At 38.2% G+C, this 18,352-nt stretch overlaps 1 protein-coding gene across 12 annotated transcripts in view; it reads right to left on the reverse strand.

Moving 5' to 3' along the window:
- LOC107071147 (uncharacterized) overlaps nucleotides 1-18,352 on the reverse strand; it is a 162,099-nt gene that overhangs the window by 16,011 nt on the left and 127,736 nt on the right. For 11 of the 12 annotated variants that reach the window (XM_089178039.1, XM_089178041.1, XM_089178037.1 and 8 more), the window contains 9 exons: nucleotides 7,271-7,705; nucleotides 5,722-5,836; nucleotides 4,109-4,383; nucleotides 3,593-4,027; nucleotides 1,909-3,442; nucleotides 1,726-1,829; nucleotides 1,196-1,576; nucleotides 1,011-1,094; nucleotides 150-334 (listed from right to left, as the gene is read on the reverse strand). In XM_089178039.1, the coding sequence (XP_089034165.1) occupies nucleotides 150-334; nucleotides 1,011-1,094; nucleotides 1,196-1,576; nucleotides 1,726-1,829; nucleotides 1,909-3,442; nucleotides 3,593-4,027; nucleotides 4,109-4,383; nucleotides 5,722-5,836; nucleotides 7,271-7,705 (3,548 nt within the window). The remainder of the gene's footprint in view (nucleotides 1-149; nucleotides 335-1,010; nucleotides 1,095-1,195; nucleotides 1,577-1,725; nucleotides 1,830-1,908; nucleotides 3,443-3,592; nucleotides 4,028-4,108; nucleotides 4,384-5,721; nucleotides 5,837-7,270; nucleotides 7,706-18,352) is intronic. The other variant, XM_089178047.1, reaches the window with a different exon arrangement.

Consider the following 18,352-nt stretch of genomic DNA (forward strand, 5'->3'; position numbering starts at 1 on the left):
CTTTTCTTTTGTTTTGCTTTTTTAAAGTTTTTGAGTATTGCGTTGCATATGCTTAAAATCGATACTTGCCGACGCTCGCAGTATAGTTAAATAACTTTTTTCTTCGATTATTGGAAATGGATAATTTAGATTAGAAATTGGAGACTTACTTCCCGCAAATCTTGCAGGGGTAGTGAAGTGGGGTAGGCACGGGTAGTTGTTGCTCAGAACTAGTGTGAGTTTGTGAGTTGGTGTTGACTGTAGCTTGGCCGGTTTTGCCGGTTTTGCCGGTTTGGGCGATTTGGGCGGTTTGGGTGGTCTCGGCCATCGTTACTGTTACACTTCCGCTAAAGCTCTGACAACACAAAGAAAACACAAAGCCAAAATAAACAACACAAACAAACGACAACGACGACGACGACGACGACGACGACGACGACGACGACGACGACGACAGATGAGAAACACAAAAGTCAGCGGAAAAAACGTACGGTACATTTCTTTTGAAACGTTTAAAAAGAAAGCGTGAAGAAATGGACAGATCAACAACAAATCACATGCGACACTTATAAAAACGTACACGCGCAAATACACGTAATAGTACGCATGTAATGTTCTCAACGGCAAACGTACATTCTGTATAAAAAAACGAATCGATCGTCTTTGGTAGATATAGCATGCTGAGCACAATTAAACAAGCAAGCATTTAGAATTGTGAGCCTTTTATCGAATTGCCTTTTTTGAAATATTTCTAAATGTGACTTTCGTGCTCAGTATATTATACTTTTATGTTTTTTGTATTTACATGAAAACATTATTTTATAATTACGATTTAATCGTCGTAGTTGTACGATTAAGTCGTACTACTACAACTATAATAATTTTATATTTTGTAAAATTTCAACAGTAATTTTTTTTCTTTGATAAAATATTTCGCTACTAAGATAGCAAAAAATATACATATACATATACATATAAATATAAATATAGATATAAATATATATATATATAACTTGAAGAGGAAGACTTACATCGGGGCAGTCATAGGCGAATAATCTTAATTCTCCTTCGCTGGTAGTAAAAGTCGCTGAATTTTCTCTCTCGTTTGTCTGTAACTGAATATTGTGGCAAAAAAAGGGAGAAGAAATTAGGTGGTAATTTAGAAAATAAAATAATAAACGTTACGGAGAATAATTTGTCTTTAGGATAAGCTTACTAGAGTACGATGAAGGATCGATTTCTCTTCGTTGAAGTCCATTTCTGTAACGGATGAAATGGCGTCGCGAAGCTCTCTCATATCGTTACAATCCTTATTTTCAATTTTAATTTTGGCCTTTCCGTGGTGAACGCGTAGCCGTTTATAATCATCGGAACAAAGTCTTTTCCAGAGATAATAGAATTGCACACATTGCTTGACTGACTTAGTCCCTAAGTCTCGTGAAATTAATGAAAAATCCTTATTATAATTAAGTAATCCTTGATAGAACGTATCCATCTCGTGTGCTGTCCAACGGTCTGATTCATGGCATTCATGGCTGAGCAACGGATGTTCAGAAGGTAACGTGGGCGTTGGTCTCATCAATTTCAGCATAGCTTCCTATTAAACATAAATTATGTATTAAACATTATATTAAAATTACGCATTGGAACACAGATGGAATTTTTCTCGAAATAAATATGACAAAACTTATAAACAGAGGGGAGAAACTTATATGATTATCTTATTGTTAGAGAATAGACACTTACATGAATATTTCCTTTACACATGTGTAACAAATGAAGCGCATATTCCGTATTTCTTCCGCCTCCTGGTATGCCGGCACAACAGGCAAAATGTAAGTACATATCCACTGAAATAGAAAACAGTGTAGAGTTAAGAAAGAATTGAAATTATGACCAACGTTGGAGTCTTATAAAATGGTAACTCACACTCGTTGTTAGTGACTAAATCATTTATGCCTGGATCCCAAAGAAGATGGTCCTCTTCGGGTCCTCCTTTTCCTCTGTCTACGTCGGAACCTAATGGTGGAATTGTGGGTTGATATCTGGTGCCTATGTTGATTCTTGGTGGTGGCCCTTCGTTTCCTTGAGAATCATCCGAACTGAAATCCGAATCTTTTTCGTATTGATGCAGTCTCGCATAAAGCCCCGAACCAAGACGAGTAGGATCCAATATGGGCGGTGGGGTGTAACTACTGTCCCAATGCCGATCGCAGAGTTTCCTTAATTTTGATGGATATGAATAGGAGCTGTTGGAATATTGGCCATCCATTCGTTGCCTTTTCCTGCATTGTCGCATCATCGGGCTGTCAACGGAAACGCTGCTAGGACTAAGAAAAACGTCTTCGTCCAACAGTTCTTCCTTTATCTGTTCTATCGGTATCGAAAGATTGCCTATCATGCCCTTATTTTGTCTTAAACTATTGTTTTTTCCGGCGTGAGTAGTTTGAATTAAAAACTTGGCCGGATTAACGACTTGCTGCTGATTGAATTGTCCTGCATTAAATTGATTTTGCGTTTGTACGTTTAGGCCGAGATTTACGGTAACAGGCTCGACTTTTGGTGTAGCTAGTCGAATTTCTTTCTTGAATGCAAGCGCTGGACTAAGGGAACCCGCTTGCACGAGAACGTTTGTCTTCGGCAAACCTGCCGTTTGAATGAGTTTTAATTCGCCGTTGTTGTCGACGACTATGCTTGCGAGGCTACCGTTTCCTAAGCCAAAGTCGACGAGATTTTGACTGGTTACGAGTTTGTAAGATTGGAATTCGAATCTACGGCGACTAGAGGTTGTGAAATCTTTTGGTGTCGACGATAAGAGCGGATCTTCAGAATTTGGCATCATTTGACTTTGGAGAGCGTGATGAGGTGACACGGGAAAATTGGTATTAGTAAAGGTGACAGGTCCCGGAGAAGACACCGATGATGGTGGCAAAGATGAAAGAGGAGAAGGTGCTGGCGTTGCCGATAGTGGACTTGGGAGCGGTGAATGTGGATTTGGTGATGGAGATCCGTAAAGACCTGCATCTGCTTCCGATTCACCAGGCAATACTTCGCTTAAAGCCTCTTCCACCGCCGCCGCCGAAGACATCGTTGTCGTGTAAAAAGCCGCGGATAAAGGCGATGAAACTTGACGGACCGATTCGGGATCTTCTTGAGGACTCAACAAAGGAAGACTCCCAGTAAGAAGTCCTTCCTGACTGGCCGGTGGCGTTGGATATGTAAAACTAGGGCTGTCATGTCTTGTAAGCGGAGATGGTAGCGGTGATTGCGTTGGCAACGTGTGCGGACTTTCTGTATATTGGGCACCGTAAGTACTAAATTCTGCCAAAGAATCTGGGAGCGGTGAGTTTACTAAGGCCTGGAGATCTGGATTGACCGTGTGTTGCGACGAATATCTATCTTCAAGCGTTATGTCTTGCAATTGCTCAGTAGATTGTTCTTGCAATAAGTTCGCAGTCTGAAACTGAACGTAATTTCATCCTTGATTTGAGTTATTTTTCTTATTTTTTTTTTTTTTTAACCTATCTCTCGAATTACAAATTTTTTTTAGAGTTTACAAATCTTTGAAAAATAATAAAAATGTAATAATTTACAGAAAACATCAAATACTTACTTGAATAGAATCCAATTGAGTAGCATGAGGAAGAACGCTATCTGATACAGTTGTAACCTGCTGAAATACTTCATCTTGTAAACTTGGGCTGAAGTAACCACCATCTTCAGAGTATCCTGCCATTGTGAAGGATTCTGTAACGGCGGATGTTGCTTGAGATTGATTGTTTGGTTGCTGTTGTTGTTTTGGTTGTTGTTGTTTTTGTTGCAGTTGTTGCTGCTGCTGTGGTTGTTGCTGTTGTTGTTGCTGTTGTTGTTGTTGTTGTTGTTGCTGTTGTTGTTGTTGTTGTTGTTGTTGTTGTTGTTGTTGTTGTTGTTGCTGTTGTTGTTGTTGTTGTTGACTACTCGTCGTAGATTGCACCGACGATTGATACGTAAGATGCAATCTTTGACCAGGATCGGATGTGGTTCTTTTAACAGCCATCTTTGTGGTATTCTGTAGTGAAGAAATGAGATCAGGTAAATTGAATTCTATGTTGATGAAATTAAGAATTTCGTTAAATTAAGCTAAACCGACCTTCAGTATCATATCGGCCAGTGCTTGCGCTTGTGCTTGCGTTTGCGCTTCCTGAAGTTGTTTTTGCACAGTTGTGTGCCCACATACGGTGACGTTCGGTTGCCGAAAGTGTTCTCCATCAGAAAACCTACGTACTTTTTCGCTTGTTGCCAAAGGTGGAGGTGCTGGTACAGCAAAGCTGGTTTTTCCGTTGATTTGAGAGCCGTTATCTACTTGACTCGTAAATATGTTACTATTATTCACTCGAGGTTGCTGATTGATGTTCGCGTCCGCAGCTAGAATCAAATTTTTACATTTCATCATACCATTTAATCGTTGGAAAGATATTTGTCTATTTTATGTGTTTTAGCTTAAAGAAACTCACTTATTTGTTGTTCAGTACAAAATGATGTTCTTATATTTTCAAGAAATAAAATATGTTTTGAACAACGTATTCTCGAGAACTTGTAAAATAGCAGATAAAAAACCAATGAGAATTTGAAAGGAACACAAATATACATGCAATAAAATATATATATCTACGTATGTATAGTACTTATATGTCAATAGATGCATGTAATATGCATGTTATAAACTGTTTATATCGAAAAAAAAGTCTTCTTTCGTGCATTTCTTTCTCATGTAATCTCCCGTTTAACAGTGAATGAAATAAAAAGACTCAATAATTATTTTCATTTGCTTATGAGAATAGCTTGTTTTGTTGTAACCAAAAGATAAAATATGTCAGAATATTTTGCGATATTAAAAATAAACGTTGTTTTGTTTTATTTGTTGTATGTTCAGTCTCAGTCGATTCCAAGTTGAAACATTGAATAATGCAAGTAATCGATTTTCTGTCATATTTTAAAAGTCTCTTTAAAAAATCATATGGTCTTCCTAATCGATAATACATATTAATATAATAAAGATTTTTAAATTATGAACGGAATGACGTGACAATGACGCACCAATTTTCTAAATACGTTAATTTGGTCTGAAAATAAAGGCACGTTTTATTTAGAAAAAAATAGAAGAAATGTTTTATTTTTGCAAATCTAGTGTAGCTCGCTATTACACTTTTTGGCAAAGAGAGCTGAACGAGATCGTGCATAAATCGCTAACGATGTTCGCTCCGTTACAAAAGCACGCTGCTGTTAGCTGTTAGCCCCTTCTTTCCTCTTTACCCCGTTCATTTTGCATCCCCTTTCACTGTTCTTCACCGTCGCTTGATTTATCGTTTCGATGTGGACAATGCGAGAAATATTCTGGCGTGGTTGCTTAGTAAATCACGTTTCTTTGGCACTTCATGGTCCACCCAATGGTCCACCCAATGGTCCACCCAATGGTCCACCCAATGGGTCCCATTTGGGGATATTTCGCGCATACTAGCAAATCGTATATTAGCGCTGCCAAATATACGATATACGAGAGAGGAGAAAAGAGGGATTATAGCGCGACCAAACTAATAAACGTCTAACATAAGATACGTTGTATGTGTACGATTCATGTATTTAGAATACCGAAATTGTAATCGTAGCTTTATATTTCTGCCTTTTATTTGCAAAATTGTTCTTTCCTATATTACTACATACATTAGGCCGCTAATAAATAAATAAATAAAAATTCCTACTTACCGGTTGTTCTCTTTTGAATGATCTTCTCCTCGATTAGTGCTCTGACGCTATTAGAGACCGTTTGTAAAGGCGGTCCGACGACTTCTTTTTTTTCACTTTTCTTATTCTCGGCATCCTGAGAAATAATTATAAGGTATCGAGATGGTATTAAAATACAAAATTGAGCGTCTGGGATATAATATGAATTAATATCTAACTAGACAAAAAGAACAACGTAGACAAAAAAGAAACGTAAGCGAGATGACACAATATGATCAACGGCTTATCCAAGACTTTCACTCCTATTGAGAACTTAGGATGGTCCAAAGTCACCATTATGGTGACTCATGACGAGTGATCATGAATTAGAGGCTTGTATCGCGATTAAATTGACGGGGCTCGTGATAGAGATTGGATATTTGAGCTGGGGAAAGCTGTTCAAGAGAGGGAGGGACAGCTAATCACCGAGCGAAGCTAATTGAGGCGCCCATTCGATTATCTCATGATGGAATCTCTGGCGTATGTAATACACCAACCCACGGGATACTAGATCAAGAGGTGGCACCTTGTCGAGCCCTACTGTGGGGGACTCTTGAAGTCCTACTGTGATCTAAGAGTCTAACAAGAATCCTGCATTCCGTTATCCATCATTTTTCGATTCTTACTTTGCCGTTTCGTTCTCTACACCATTGGAATCGTGTTATTTTTTATTATACGTACGTTTGTTCGTATTTTGTTTGACATCCTTATTTATTCGAAAATTTTTTTATGGTTAAAGTAAACAATGAATTTTTATAGATTCCAAAATGATCATTTACTGACGATTTTTATTGACTCACCGGGCATCTAACTCATTTTTATTTCTTAAAAAAAGAAAAGCACATTAAATAGTCATCACCGGCGAGGAACTAAGGAAATTAATTGATCGTTGGAAATCTTTTTCACTGTATTCGTATCACTTCTCCGATTGGACTTGTTCTCTCTTTTTCTTCTTTCTTTCCTCTCTCTCTCGGAGAGTTTATCGAAGTGGAAAAAGGCATTCTCGCGCTAGTATTTAGCTTCTTTCACCTCACCCCATGTTGCAGAGGAAATTCCCAGCCCCTCCACGATTGAAAAGGAAAAAACTTTCCTTCTGTAAATCTTTCAGCACTTTTCATTGAACGATGTTGCTCCGTTCGTTAAGACATTTTTAATCAGTGAAGGGAAAGGAGTAGAAAGAGGTAAAAAAATAGAAGAAGGAGAATGAGAAAGAGCATCATAAACGGGCTTTCCATCGAAGAAAAGTAGGAAAAGAAAAAGTGTTTAGAAATCGCTGATCTTTCTATTTCAACAATTGTAGAAGCAGAATTCAGGTCATTTCTTTAACTTTAATGAGATCAATGAGAGAGAAAGAAGAAGGAATAAAACGATGGGAGAACGATGGGAGAACGATGGGAGAACGATGGGAAAATGATTGAAAATACGAGGGATGTTTTACTGAAATCTCGAAAAAAGATTGTCTGACATGTCATTATTCGTAGATCAAGATTAAAGCCTATTTTTTTTTTTTTTTTTTAAGAAATGCAGTTACCTTTTTGAAGTAACCGCCATGCAGTCTCATGTGGCCATTGAGTGCGGGTATGTTTTTAAATTTTCTATGGCATAAATTACACTGCACTGGTTTCAGTTCGGCCTGAGATTTATTTGATGCAACAATTGCTCCAGGAGAGGTTGAATTTCCCGGCGAGAGACTACCCTTTCCGACGTTTCCGTTTCCAGGCGAATTAACTTGTTGCTGTTGCTGTTGAGCTTGCTGCTGTTGCTGTTGAGCTTGCTGCTGTTGCTGTTGTTGTTGTTGTTGTTGTTGTTGTTGCTGTTGTTGTTGTTGCTGCTGAGCCTGAGCCTGCTGGTGCTGTTGTTGTTGCTGTTGAGTTTGCTGTTGAGTTTGCTGTTGTTGCTGCTGTTGCTGTTGAGCTTGCTGTTGCTGCTGCTGTTGTTGTTGTTGCTGAGCCTGCTGCTGTTGTTGCTGCAATAAAAATTATATAGAATTTATGATTTATTAAGTAGGAAGTTTTCGAACACTTATCTAATTATAAAATTTCTATATTTCTTGTATACATCTTTTTTGTCTTTTTCTCTTTTTCTCGTCGTTAAGTAAAATTAAAGTGTTTAAAAGTGTTTTTCTTTTTGGTAACATATCATTTTCAAGTGGAGACCCCTTTCTATGGATATCCCGAAAGCGCGAACTTGATGACTAGCGGCGCAATACCTCGTAAGCTTTGTGACTTTAAAGAACGTACTTTCGACGAGTACTTTCCAACTCAATATAGAGTAAAGAAAGAAAAGAGGAGAACGGACGAAAGCAGGTCTAAAAAGTAGAAGAGGGAGCGGGAGCGAGAGCGAGAGCGAGAAGGGGAGCGAGAAGGGGAGCGGGAAGGGGAAGGTAGAAGAAGGGGCCTTTTATAAAGGTTGATCACCTGAGGCTCGCGTAATTACCTGGCAAGTATAGAAGGAGTGTAGGAGCGAGAGAAACGTACTCTCTCTAGTACGTTTAGTACGAAGCGTAGAACGCTAATCAAAGAACGCTCTGTGTTGGCGCGCAATTAACCTCTCAACCGCGACCGCTAACTCTGGTGCTAACCCTACACGCAAACCCTACACGCAAATCCTACACGCAAACCCTGACACAAACCCGGCGTTCCTCCTTTCGCTTTCTTTCCGACCTGCAATAACATACATTTCCCTTTCGATCGCTCGCAGATTCACGCTTCACGCTTATTTATTCTATTTTGTTTATTCGAAAATGAATATTACATTTTTCATAGATTAAGAATTTTTACCGTTATAGTAGTACGAATGTAGGATGATATTAGGGGTTGGTGGTAGATGGAAATTTGAGCTTTTCATGAAATCTTTTACTTGTCCAAGAGCTTTGACAGAAAAAAGATATCCAATAGAAGAAAAACAATGATGATACGCAAAAAATACGAAATAGGATATCAAAGAGTTGATTTAAATAATGAAAATAGTAGTTCGCGTGAGGATCGTTCTTAATACCGAGTTATTCGATGAGTCGATATCTTCAGCGATCCTGGCATGTATGATTAAATTAGAACAATGCCGGCATAACCTGCCATGCCTCTACTCATCCTTTTCTCTCTCCCTTTGCCAGTTTACCACTTACTAGACGCTGGTAGTTTAGGAACTCGACAGTACTTCCCTAAGAGAGGGAGAGACAGAACTAACCCCCTAGTACGCTTGCGTTAATATCTACGTAGATCTATCCTCTTCTCTTATGCTCCTCATTCCATCACTCTCATCCTCTCACTCTTTCTCTTTCTCTTTCTCTTTCTCTTTCTCTTTCTCTTTCTCTTTCTCTTTCTCTTTCTCTTTCTCTTTCTCTTTCTCTTTCTCTTTCTCTCTCTCTCTCTCTCCCTCTCTCTCTCTCTTTCTTTATCTATCAATCTCCTAGAGGTCCCATATCCTTTTCCCTTCCTATCAGTCTCACTTTGCCCCTCTCTCTTCCTTGTAGCAGTAACTTTACACTTTGAACGATTCCACGCCAAGTATTGGTAATAGCAAGGTAATAGTATAACGACAATTCCTTCAGCCGAGTTAATCGTTTCCGTCATTGCTTCAAACCAACTTCATTCCGTTTGAGACGTCAGCTTTCAGCAAATTATTCACCTATCGAAGTGTGCGTTTACTAGAATCGCGTTCATTCTTCCGTGTAAATAGACACTATCATGGCATTAAAGACATCACCAACGTCAAAGATAATATCAATGTTGCCGATATCTATGGCCCGATAGCAAGTCCACGTGCCACCGCATGTGTCCTAAATAGAGAGATCGAAGTTCATATTTACCAGGTCGGTATTTCATTTTCTTCATAAAAGTTTTTGTGCTTAATATTAAGGTTTATACATTAGTTATTTCATTAGTGATTTACTAAAACAAGGAAACATTATTATTTTTCCTTTGATTATTTTTCTTTTCTGATGAATTCTAGTTTTCAAAGTTTTCTTTTTCAGCAATTTGATCGTTCGAGAAAACACGTACAATGCTATATATAGAGTGTGCAGTGTAGTAAGTAAGGAAGACAAGAGGATAAAGTAGAATGAGGGACAGTATAATGTAAGGGCGTAGAAGAGAAAAAAAAGAATGGGGAGAAAGTGGAGAAAAGCGTCGCGTAATTACGTTTTATCACTCGCCTCCCGGATTTCCTTTGTTACATTAGCCTTTCTTCCCCTATCCAGAATATCTAAGGTTCAGGATCCGTTAAAATACGAGGAGGACGGAACGAGAGCAACGTTAATCTTGAACCTTTTTGAATAGAGTGAGAGGTAAGAAAAAAAAAAAAGAAGAAGAAGAGATAGTTCGATATATCGAATATCATATTTTACATATATCTAAAAAATATAATTAATAAAGCTGAGCGAATTAGTGAAAATACGTTAGTTTAAAAAAAACATTGTCTTTTTTCTATGCTTTTTGACATCTTTGGTTTTTATTATATGCATGGCGGAGGAAGGGACGAGAGAATGACAAGTATAGGGACGGATAGAACGGATAGGACGGAAGGAGAAGGAGAAAAGCTGGCAGGGACGGTAATGGAAACAGAATGGGATAATTCCGCGAGCCGCGGACGGACGCGGTAATTGCGAATAATTGCATTGTCTTCTAGTTCTGCGCTTCGGTCTCTCTATCTATCTCTTTTCTCCCTAGTGTTGCTCTTCCCTCTCGACGAGTTAGCTCTCTGAATTGCTTTGGTACGAATTGAGAGCCGACTGGTGGAAACCCTCATACCGATTAGGAAATCTGGTCTTTCTCTTGGCTCTGTCCAAGCCCACTTCCCTTCCTTTCTCCATTCTCCGTATCTCTCAAACTCTCTCATCAGGCTATACGTGTATACAGTCTGTCGACGGATCGACACGGTACCACGTGGAAATTACGGTCGAAGAAAGGAAACGTTTGGCACGACGTCTGCCATTGACCAGCTTACACATCGTTCAGATATACATACATATATTCCTTTGATTTCTCTCTCTCTCTCTCTCTCTCTCTCTCCCTCTCCCTCTCCCTCTCCCTCTCCCTCTCCCTCTCCCTCTCCCTCTCCCTCTCCCTCTCCCTCTCCCTCATTCTCTCCATTTCCTTAATTCTCCACGTGATAAGTTCTCTCGAGTACATTCTACGAAAAATCGATATCGTTCCATCGCACATATGGAAAGTAAATGATGTAGAGTGAACGTTTGGCCATTATAAATACATCAATACTTCGATAGTATGTATGAGAACACAAGTTGTAAAGTTCCTTTAAATTTAGACAATAATTTTCGTGTGCTAAAAACTAATTATATTACAATTAAAATATTTTTTCTAAGTTTTAAGAAGTTTATTTTTAATTGATAAATTTTAGGTCAAAGAGATCCTACATTTAAGTAAAAGTACTTGAAAAACTATGTTTCATGGTAAGGTGAAAATCAACTACACGAGTATATTGCATGTTAGTTATCCAAATGGTGTGATGTAGTTATTAAAGAAAAATCGATAACTTTGCATCTAACTAAAATTTCGAGGAATCTATCAAGCTCAGCAGCGAATACGTGTCCGGTTTAGTGCATCATACGCGATAACAAGAAATAGAAACGACAAGGATGGTAGACGGGGACGAAGTGGAAACATAATTTGGCGTAGGCAACGCATAACTCCGACAGTATCTGCCTGTCAGATAACGCATGCCGTATTCGGGTAGAGAGCTTGGATGCTAGATTCCCAGTTCTGTATGTCTCTAGAGGATGAAAGAGAAGGACTGGAGATGGCCTTCCTCTCGTACACTTCTATCTTTATATGTACGTCGGGCACTTTCACCCTCGTTCTATGCCAGCCGATTGTTCATGCCGGCGGCGTACCAAAGCGGAATACATAAAATCATACGTAGGATATATACACGTTCGTACAACGCGCACAGAGTTTGATTAATTCGAACAGGGTTTTAACTCGAGGTATATGTTGAATTCGATAAGAAGGGACTATCTATCCTGAATTCTAAAATTCACAAGCAGTTCTTTGACCGATCGATAACGTCGAATGGCTTCAAAAGAGAATACAAAGTGCTCATGTAAACCGTTCCTCAAAAATGAAAAAATAAAGTTTTCTGAGTGTGTAGAGTTTATTAAGATCCGACATCGTAAATATCAGTTCAATTTCTATTCTGCTTTCTTCCCGTTCACGTTCCGCCACATTATAATAAACTATCAGAAATATTCCAATCAATTTTATCGTGATTGTTTGTTCACTATTAACTTTTAATCCAAATTTAGGATTGAATTTAGGATTATTAGGTAACTTGTGGCCATTCTTACACGTCTTGTTTGTCAAACAAACAAAAAAGAAAAAAAAGCAGAATAAATGAATAGGCTGAAAGATGAATTAAAGAACGTTGATACTTAATAAGTTTCTTTGTTGACCGTCAAGATTAGTATATGATATACCTGAAGAGAGAAGCGATAAAGATAATCTGGCGGATAATGCGTTGAATACTGTTGCTTATGAGGGGGGGAGTGATGATGCTGATAAAGATACTGCTGCTGATGATAATGTTGTTGTTGTTGTTGTTGCTGCTGCTGCTGCTGCTGCTGCTGCTGTTCTTTATGGTGATGATAAAGTTGTGGTATCGGCTGCAGTTGTTGCTGTTGTTGGTACTGATGCTGATGCTGATGCTGATGCTGATGCTGATGCTGATGCTGATGCTGATATTGATACTGATGCTGATGCTGGTGTTGATAAGATATATGTTGGTTTTGTTCTTGATTTTGGTGCCGATGATAATACCAAACATGATTGTATCCATCCATGTCACAAAAATGTCACACACAAAGTCTATCGCGTCGAACGTATTGCCGACGTGACAGAAGAAAATACGGCGCGTGTGCGGGAAACATATCAATCACCTGCCAAAATAGGACGTTGGTTGGATCACCCGACTCTAATAATTCTTCACGACTAGAAGAATCTGGACGCGTCGACAGAAAACATTCGTATTTCGTTCTCTATTTTGATCGTTTGTAAAAATTGAAAATTAGAAAATTAAAATCCTAGAAGAGAAGAATCTTCTTCAAGGAGAAATTGACGAAAAGGGATGATTGAAGATATTGCACACTCGAGATGATGAACATGAAGGAACTAACTCTCAAGGAAAGCAATGAAATCGACGTAAGCCTCCGCTGGTGGTCCTTTCCCCACTCTATTCTTGACCCCCATGGACTGCTATCGTAGGCCACCCTTAAAGAGCAGCTTTTCTCTCTCTTTCTTTTCCGTTAAACCGGTCAACTTTTGGTGTTTTACTCTTAGCAAGGGCTGAGAAGAGAGGGTTATCCCTGAGAAAAAGTGACACACATCAGGAAGGAGCGGGGTCGCCGCCGCGATGGCGTTTCGCGTGCGTTCTTTTCTTTTAAATTCCCGAACTTGCTGCTACTTCCTTCTTTTAAAGAGAAATGACAAATAAACGGTCATCCAACCCTGATGCAACTCCCCGTTAATTGGAATGACATTGCAAATCTTTCTCTCAATAGAATACCAATTAAATACCAGCCAAAGAAAATCAAATTAAATAATTATCTGTTACTGAATTGTTTAAATTCTCGTTGACTCTTCTCGATTTTTACAGTCTAATAGTTTTAGTATTTCTCATTTAGTTATTTTAATTATTGATAAGCATATGATTAATATTCTCTAAAAACATTAATTCTCTTAATCTGAACAAAATGGATTATCTCGTAAGAACAGTTTAACGTTTCCGTTTTTTTCTTCTTTTTTATCGTTTTATCGTTTGACGTAGTTCCACGTAAGAACAGGTTATTCTAGAACGGTCGAATATATTCCGCAGGAACCATCTGGAATGAATAGGGTGAGAAGGAAAAAAAAGTGGTAGTGGATTTCAAATCGATCAACCCCATCCGCAGAGTTCAAAAGGATGATAATCAAATATAGAGCTTGATCGTAGGCCTTCCGCAAAGTAGTTGTATAATTAAACTATGAAAGTTTTTAGCATTTGCAATTGTTGCATATGCTCATTGGACAAACGATTGAGCGAAAAGATTTACTTTGTCAAGGATAGAAAATGGATTGCGAGCTTGGAAATTTGTTTTTTATAAACAAAATAATGTTGACTATTCGAATTCGTATATTGAAAATAAATATGGTAAAGTAGTATATGAAATCGTTGTTGCGTATGTATATTTGAAAAAACATAATTTTATTGATCGAGAAGGAAAAGGAGGGCTTGGTACACAAAGCAAATGCGTGTTAAAGTCGCTAATGCATTTGTAGCATCGGTAAAGAGTCGTGAAACTCGTTCGGTTTGCGGTCATCCGATGACATTCGAAAGCTGACGTCAACGAGCTCGACCTACTTTCAGAGCTTTCTAGCTTTTACGTTCACCGATGTAGGAATATACTATTTTTTTTTCGAGAGAGAGAATAGTTCTCTTCGCACATCACAATAATCCACAGCTATAACGTAATAATAAATCATAACGTAATGTAAAATCATGTAATTGGATAAATGAGTGAATAGGTAGATAGAAATAAATGAGATAAATAGCAAAGAGAGAGAGAGAGGGAGAGAGAGAGAGAGAGAGAGAAAATAACTTTGTGCAAAGACAAATGAAGAATTGAAAGCAACAAGCAACAAGCAACAAGCAACAAGCAACAAGCAACAAGCAACAAGCAACAAGCAACAAGCAACAGCAAAAGCAACAGCAACAGCAACAAGCAACGAGCAACGAGTAAACGCAAAATGCACGAATGACGTCAACTACAACTACGACTACGATGAGGAGAATTTCAAACTCGCTGAATTGAAAATCGTCGACTATAGGACGTTTTTGCGCTTCCAATCAGTAGGGCTCAAATGGGCTGCTGTAGCCGTTGCCGTTGCCACCGTTGCCGCCGCCACCGCTACCACGGTTTGGCATAAAGAGGGAGAGCAAACGTTACTCTGCTCAATAAAACAAGCCCCTTTCTCTACGTATCCAGTCTATGTATGTTATGCTCGGCGGTATGTATGGTATATGTATACTTCTATGTGTATCTCGATACACATATGTATGGCACGCTGACCATGTTCTGGAAATCAGAGATGCGCGCCATTCGAGCACTGCGAGAGCGTCAAGGACTTTTCCGCTTCCTGATTTATCAATCCAATGGAAAAAGGTTTATTCCGAGACTCTTGTTTTTTCCCTACAATAGAATTTGATGTATCGATAAACTGAAAAACGTTGCATCGATGCAACAAATTGTATCTATGATATTACTTTAAATTTCATTTCGTTTTTATTTCGAACTCTTAAAATACTCTTCAATGTTTTATGAAATTTCTAATATTATATCGTACATGGATTGTTTTTTTTTGTTTCAAGCTTTTGAAAACTACAAAACTTTTACTTTCTATTTCTTTATAACAAATTTTTCTTGTCCTTTCAAAATCTCTTCTTGTTAATTTTTTGTAATACTTGCCCTCCATTTTCTAATTTTTTGCACTTTTTTTTATTTTTTCTCGATTGAGCCAAGTTTATTATTTTTCTCGTTTTTCTCAGGATTTAATTGAAACTCGATTGAAAGCTTACTTTGATGTGGCTTCCCTGCAAAGGATGCAGGTAGAAGAAGAATTGTGTTAACCTTTATGCTGTCCATTTTGTTCTTCTTTCAATCGTGTTTCATCAGAACGACTTATACAAAGCTTACGAAAGGCTTCAATATTTTTGGAAAAATACCGAAACACAGTAAATGCATACGCACGCGAACGGAAAGCTAAACAAGAACGCATATAATGGTTTCTCTGTATTGACTCTTTTGATGCATTAATAGTACGTTTTTATCTGACCTGTGAGTTTCACTTTTAAATGAATATGCATTTTCCATTGGGCAGTATTCCGAGCTAATCTCATTCTTTCTTTCTTCGTCTATATTCATCAATGCTCGCTTTCCATTTAACTCTCGCGTATTCTCGCGTACTCTCGCGAATCAATTCGTCTGCGTTTTTTATTTTTCGAATTGATGTATCTCGCTTCGCGCAATATACATATATACTCGGGGACAATTAAGAATTCCGTTCTCATCGCGCGTGGCCAGGAATATTGAGTTATCTTGCTAATATATTTTTCTATAAATAGAAACTAAAACAAAAAGAAATAATAACAAGTGATATAACGATTCGCATTTTTAATCCGACTTTTTGCTATTATTAATATTTAATCTATTGTATTTCATTGGTAATGACAAGAAAATAAAATATATCAACAAAACTTGAACGTACCTATAATTCATTACAAAATCCATTTCTTCTAATGTTTTTCTTTAATTTACACATAATTAATTATTCAAATTTATAGAACCGTAGAATAGAGGTTTCCGTTTTTCTTTTGTTCCTCAGCATACTTAGGAATAAGTAGCTTACCGATTAGTTTCTTTCTTCCTTCTCGTTTGCTTTGAACAAGCAAAGATAAGGGTAATTGGTCCCTTGGATTACTTTGTATATTACTTCGCACTTATACATGTGTGTATTGAAGAACATAATCAATGGAATGGGGTGATTCTTTTGATTTTTTCGTTGGTTCGGCGCTCACCAGGAAAATAAGATTATGGGTAAGAGGAGGAGGACCTTATTCTTTTTCTTGAAAAAAAAAAAAAAAAAAAAAAAAAGGTTTATACGATAAACACAAGATCGTAGAGTAGCATCGGGGTAGTATCTAGATCAGAATTCTTGCAATAACTTGCCTTCACTTGGCATGTATCGCAAACAAAGATCGATCGAAGCGCGTCGAGTATTTTCCAATTACATTTTCCGTTAACGATTTTCCCGCCTATAATACCACCTCCTCGTCGACATAGCTTGCTCGGCAATTGTTTACTTTATAGTAAAGAGGAATTTGTTCGTTAATATTAATACATTACAATGAATATACCTATAGGAAAGAGTAATTGGACTAATTTAGAGAAAGTTAAAATAAAGATCCATTTCCCCGAAAAATATTAGTTAAAAAAGAAGAGGAGATCGAAAAACGAGTTATCTTCCGACGGTTGTCCATGACCCAGAAAATAACGAAAAGGATGGCGGAAGAGAAACGGAAATAAAAAAGAGTTCAAGCGAACCAGTAACTCGTGGATTTGCATTTTTCATTCGACTTGAAATTTAAATCTCCATCGGCACGTTAATGCTGAGGAGCTAGGAAGTGCACGGATACACGTGCTCTTGCGGTGAGCTTTAAAAGGTCTCCTTTCCTCAACGTACTCTGATCACGTTCGCGATTCTATGCGAAAAAGAGATAGAGAAAAAGGAAGAAAAAAAGGAAGAAAAAAATGATGAAAAGAAAATAACGCGGGCAGCAGCTGCGGACACCAAGTTCCTTCGCAAGAGCGTGAAAGGACGCGCGTGCCCATCGTCGTGGCACACAACAGGCAAGGCCATCAAGGAAGGAGAGACAAAAAGAATATATATCTGTGTGCCGACCATTGGCCGAGGAAAAAGGAAGTTTATGGAAGAATCGGGAGAGATATCGCGTCTGTCATTGGTCGAGCAAACTTAAGAAAAGAAGGAGAGAGAGAGAGAGAGAGAGAGAGAGAGAGGAAGAGAAAAAATATCGAATACGAGAACGCAGGAGCGCGCGCGTTGGATTTGTCCTCGGTAGAGCCGGTGGACTTGCTGGGGGTCTTCTCTTACGATTCACTGGGGGTCTTGGAGAAAGGGGAGAGAAAGAGAGAGGAATTCTTCTGTTTAACAGGGCGGACGTGACACCGGTCTGTCCGGTTCTTACTGTGGGAAGATACGTTGAAGATACGGGAAATCTACGATCGTACCCCTGAGGATTTTCAGGACCTGTCTTCCCATCTCTCCATTTTATCCCCCTTACCTTGTTTTTTCTTTTACGTTATACTTTTTCTCTCTCTCTCTCTCTCTCTCTCTCTCTCTCTATCTCTCTCTCTCGTTCTTTCTTTCTTTCTCTAACTTTCTTTCTAATATAATAATTTGAGGAAAACGTCGTTCGCCCGAGTTCTTTTTTGGAATATTGTTCTCGATTTTCGCTAAGTTTACGTTATATATTTCCTTCGTTCATTTTTCCTAAATGTTTCTACTCAAAAGTGCGAAAATTCCTTTTTAATTTATATTCAATGATGAAAGAAGATGCAAGCTCCTGGGAATATTTTTCCGACTATGGAAAATGCATTAGCGTAGTTTGGCGCTTTCAGTTGGGAGTATTGTATCTAATGTGTTAATTAAATTGGAACGTATACCATAACTGTGCAACGACTGTTAGCGGTAAGCTCGTTACAGTTAAGAACACTCCGGTAGGATCTAACTGGTAGTTTGTAACTATCCGCGAGAGATTTCGAGGGAGATGTAGACGATTATTATTATTCCAATGATATTGTCTTCAACAAGTCCGATGCCGTTTTCTATTTTTTCTTTTCATTTTTTCGAATATCACGACGATATATTTAAATTCGATATCTATAAATTCGTTGATAACTATGCTTAATAAAATGCTGCTTTAATTAAAAGGACAATGAGAGGTAAAAAGAGGCAATATCGTGTTTATTGACATGACTGGTAAATATAGCTCCGCATGTGCTAAATAATGAGAAAAGTAACAGATGCGAGCGTTAGCAATTTTG

This window comes from Polistes dominula, unplaced genomic scaffold, assembly GCF_049000335.1.
Source record: "Polistes dominula isolate Pdom_NZ unplaced genomic scaffold, Pdom_raw_medaka contig_77, whole genome shotgun sequence".
NCBI lineage: Eukaryota > Metazoa > Arthropoda > Insecta > Hymenoptera > Vespidae > Polistes > Polistes dominula.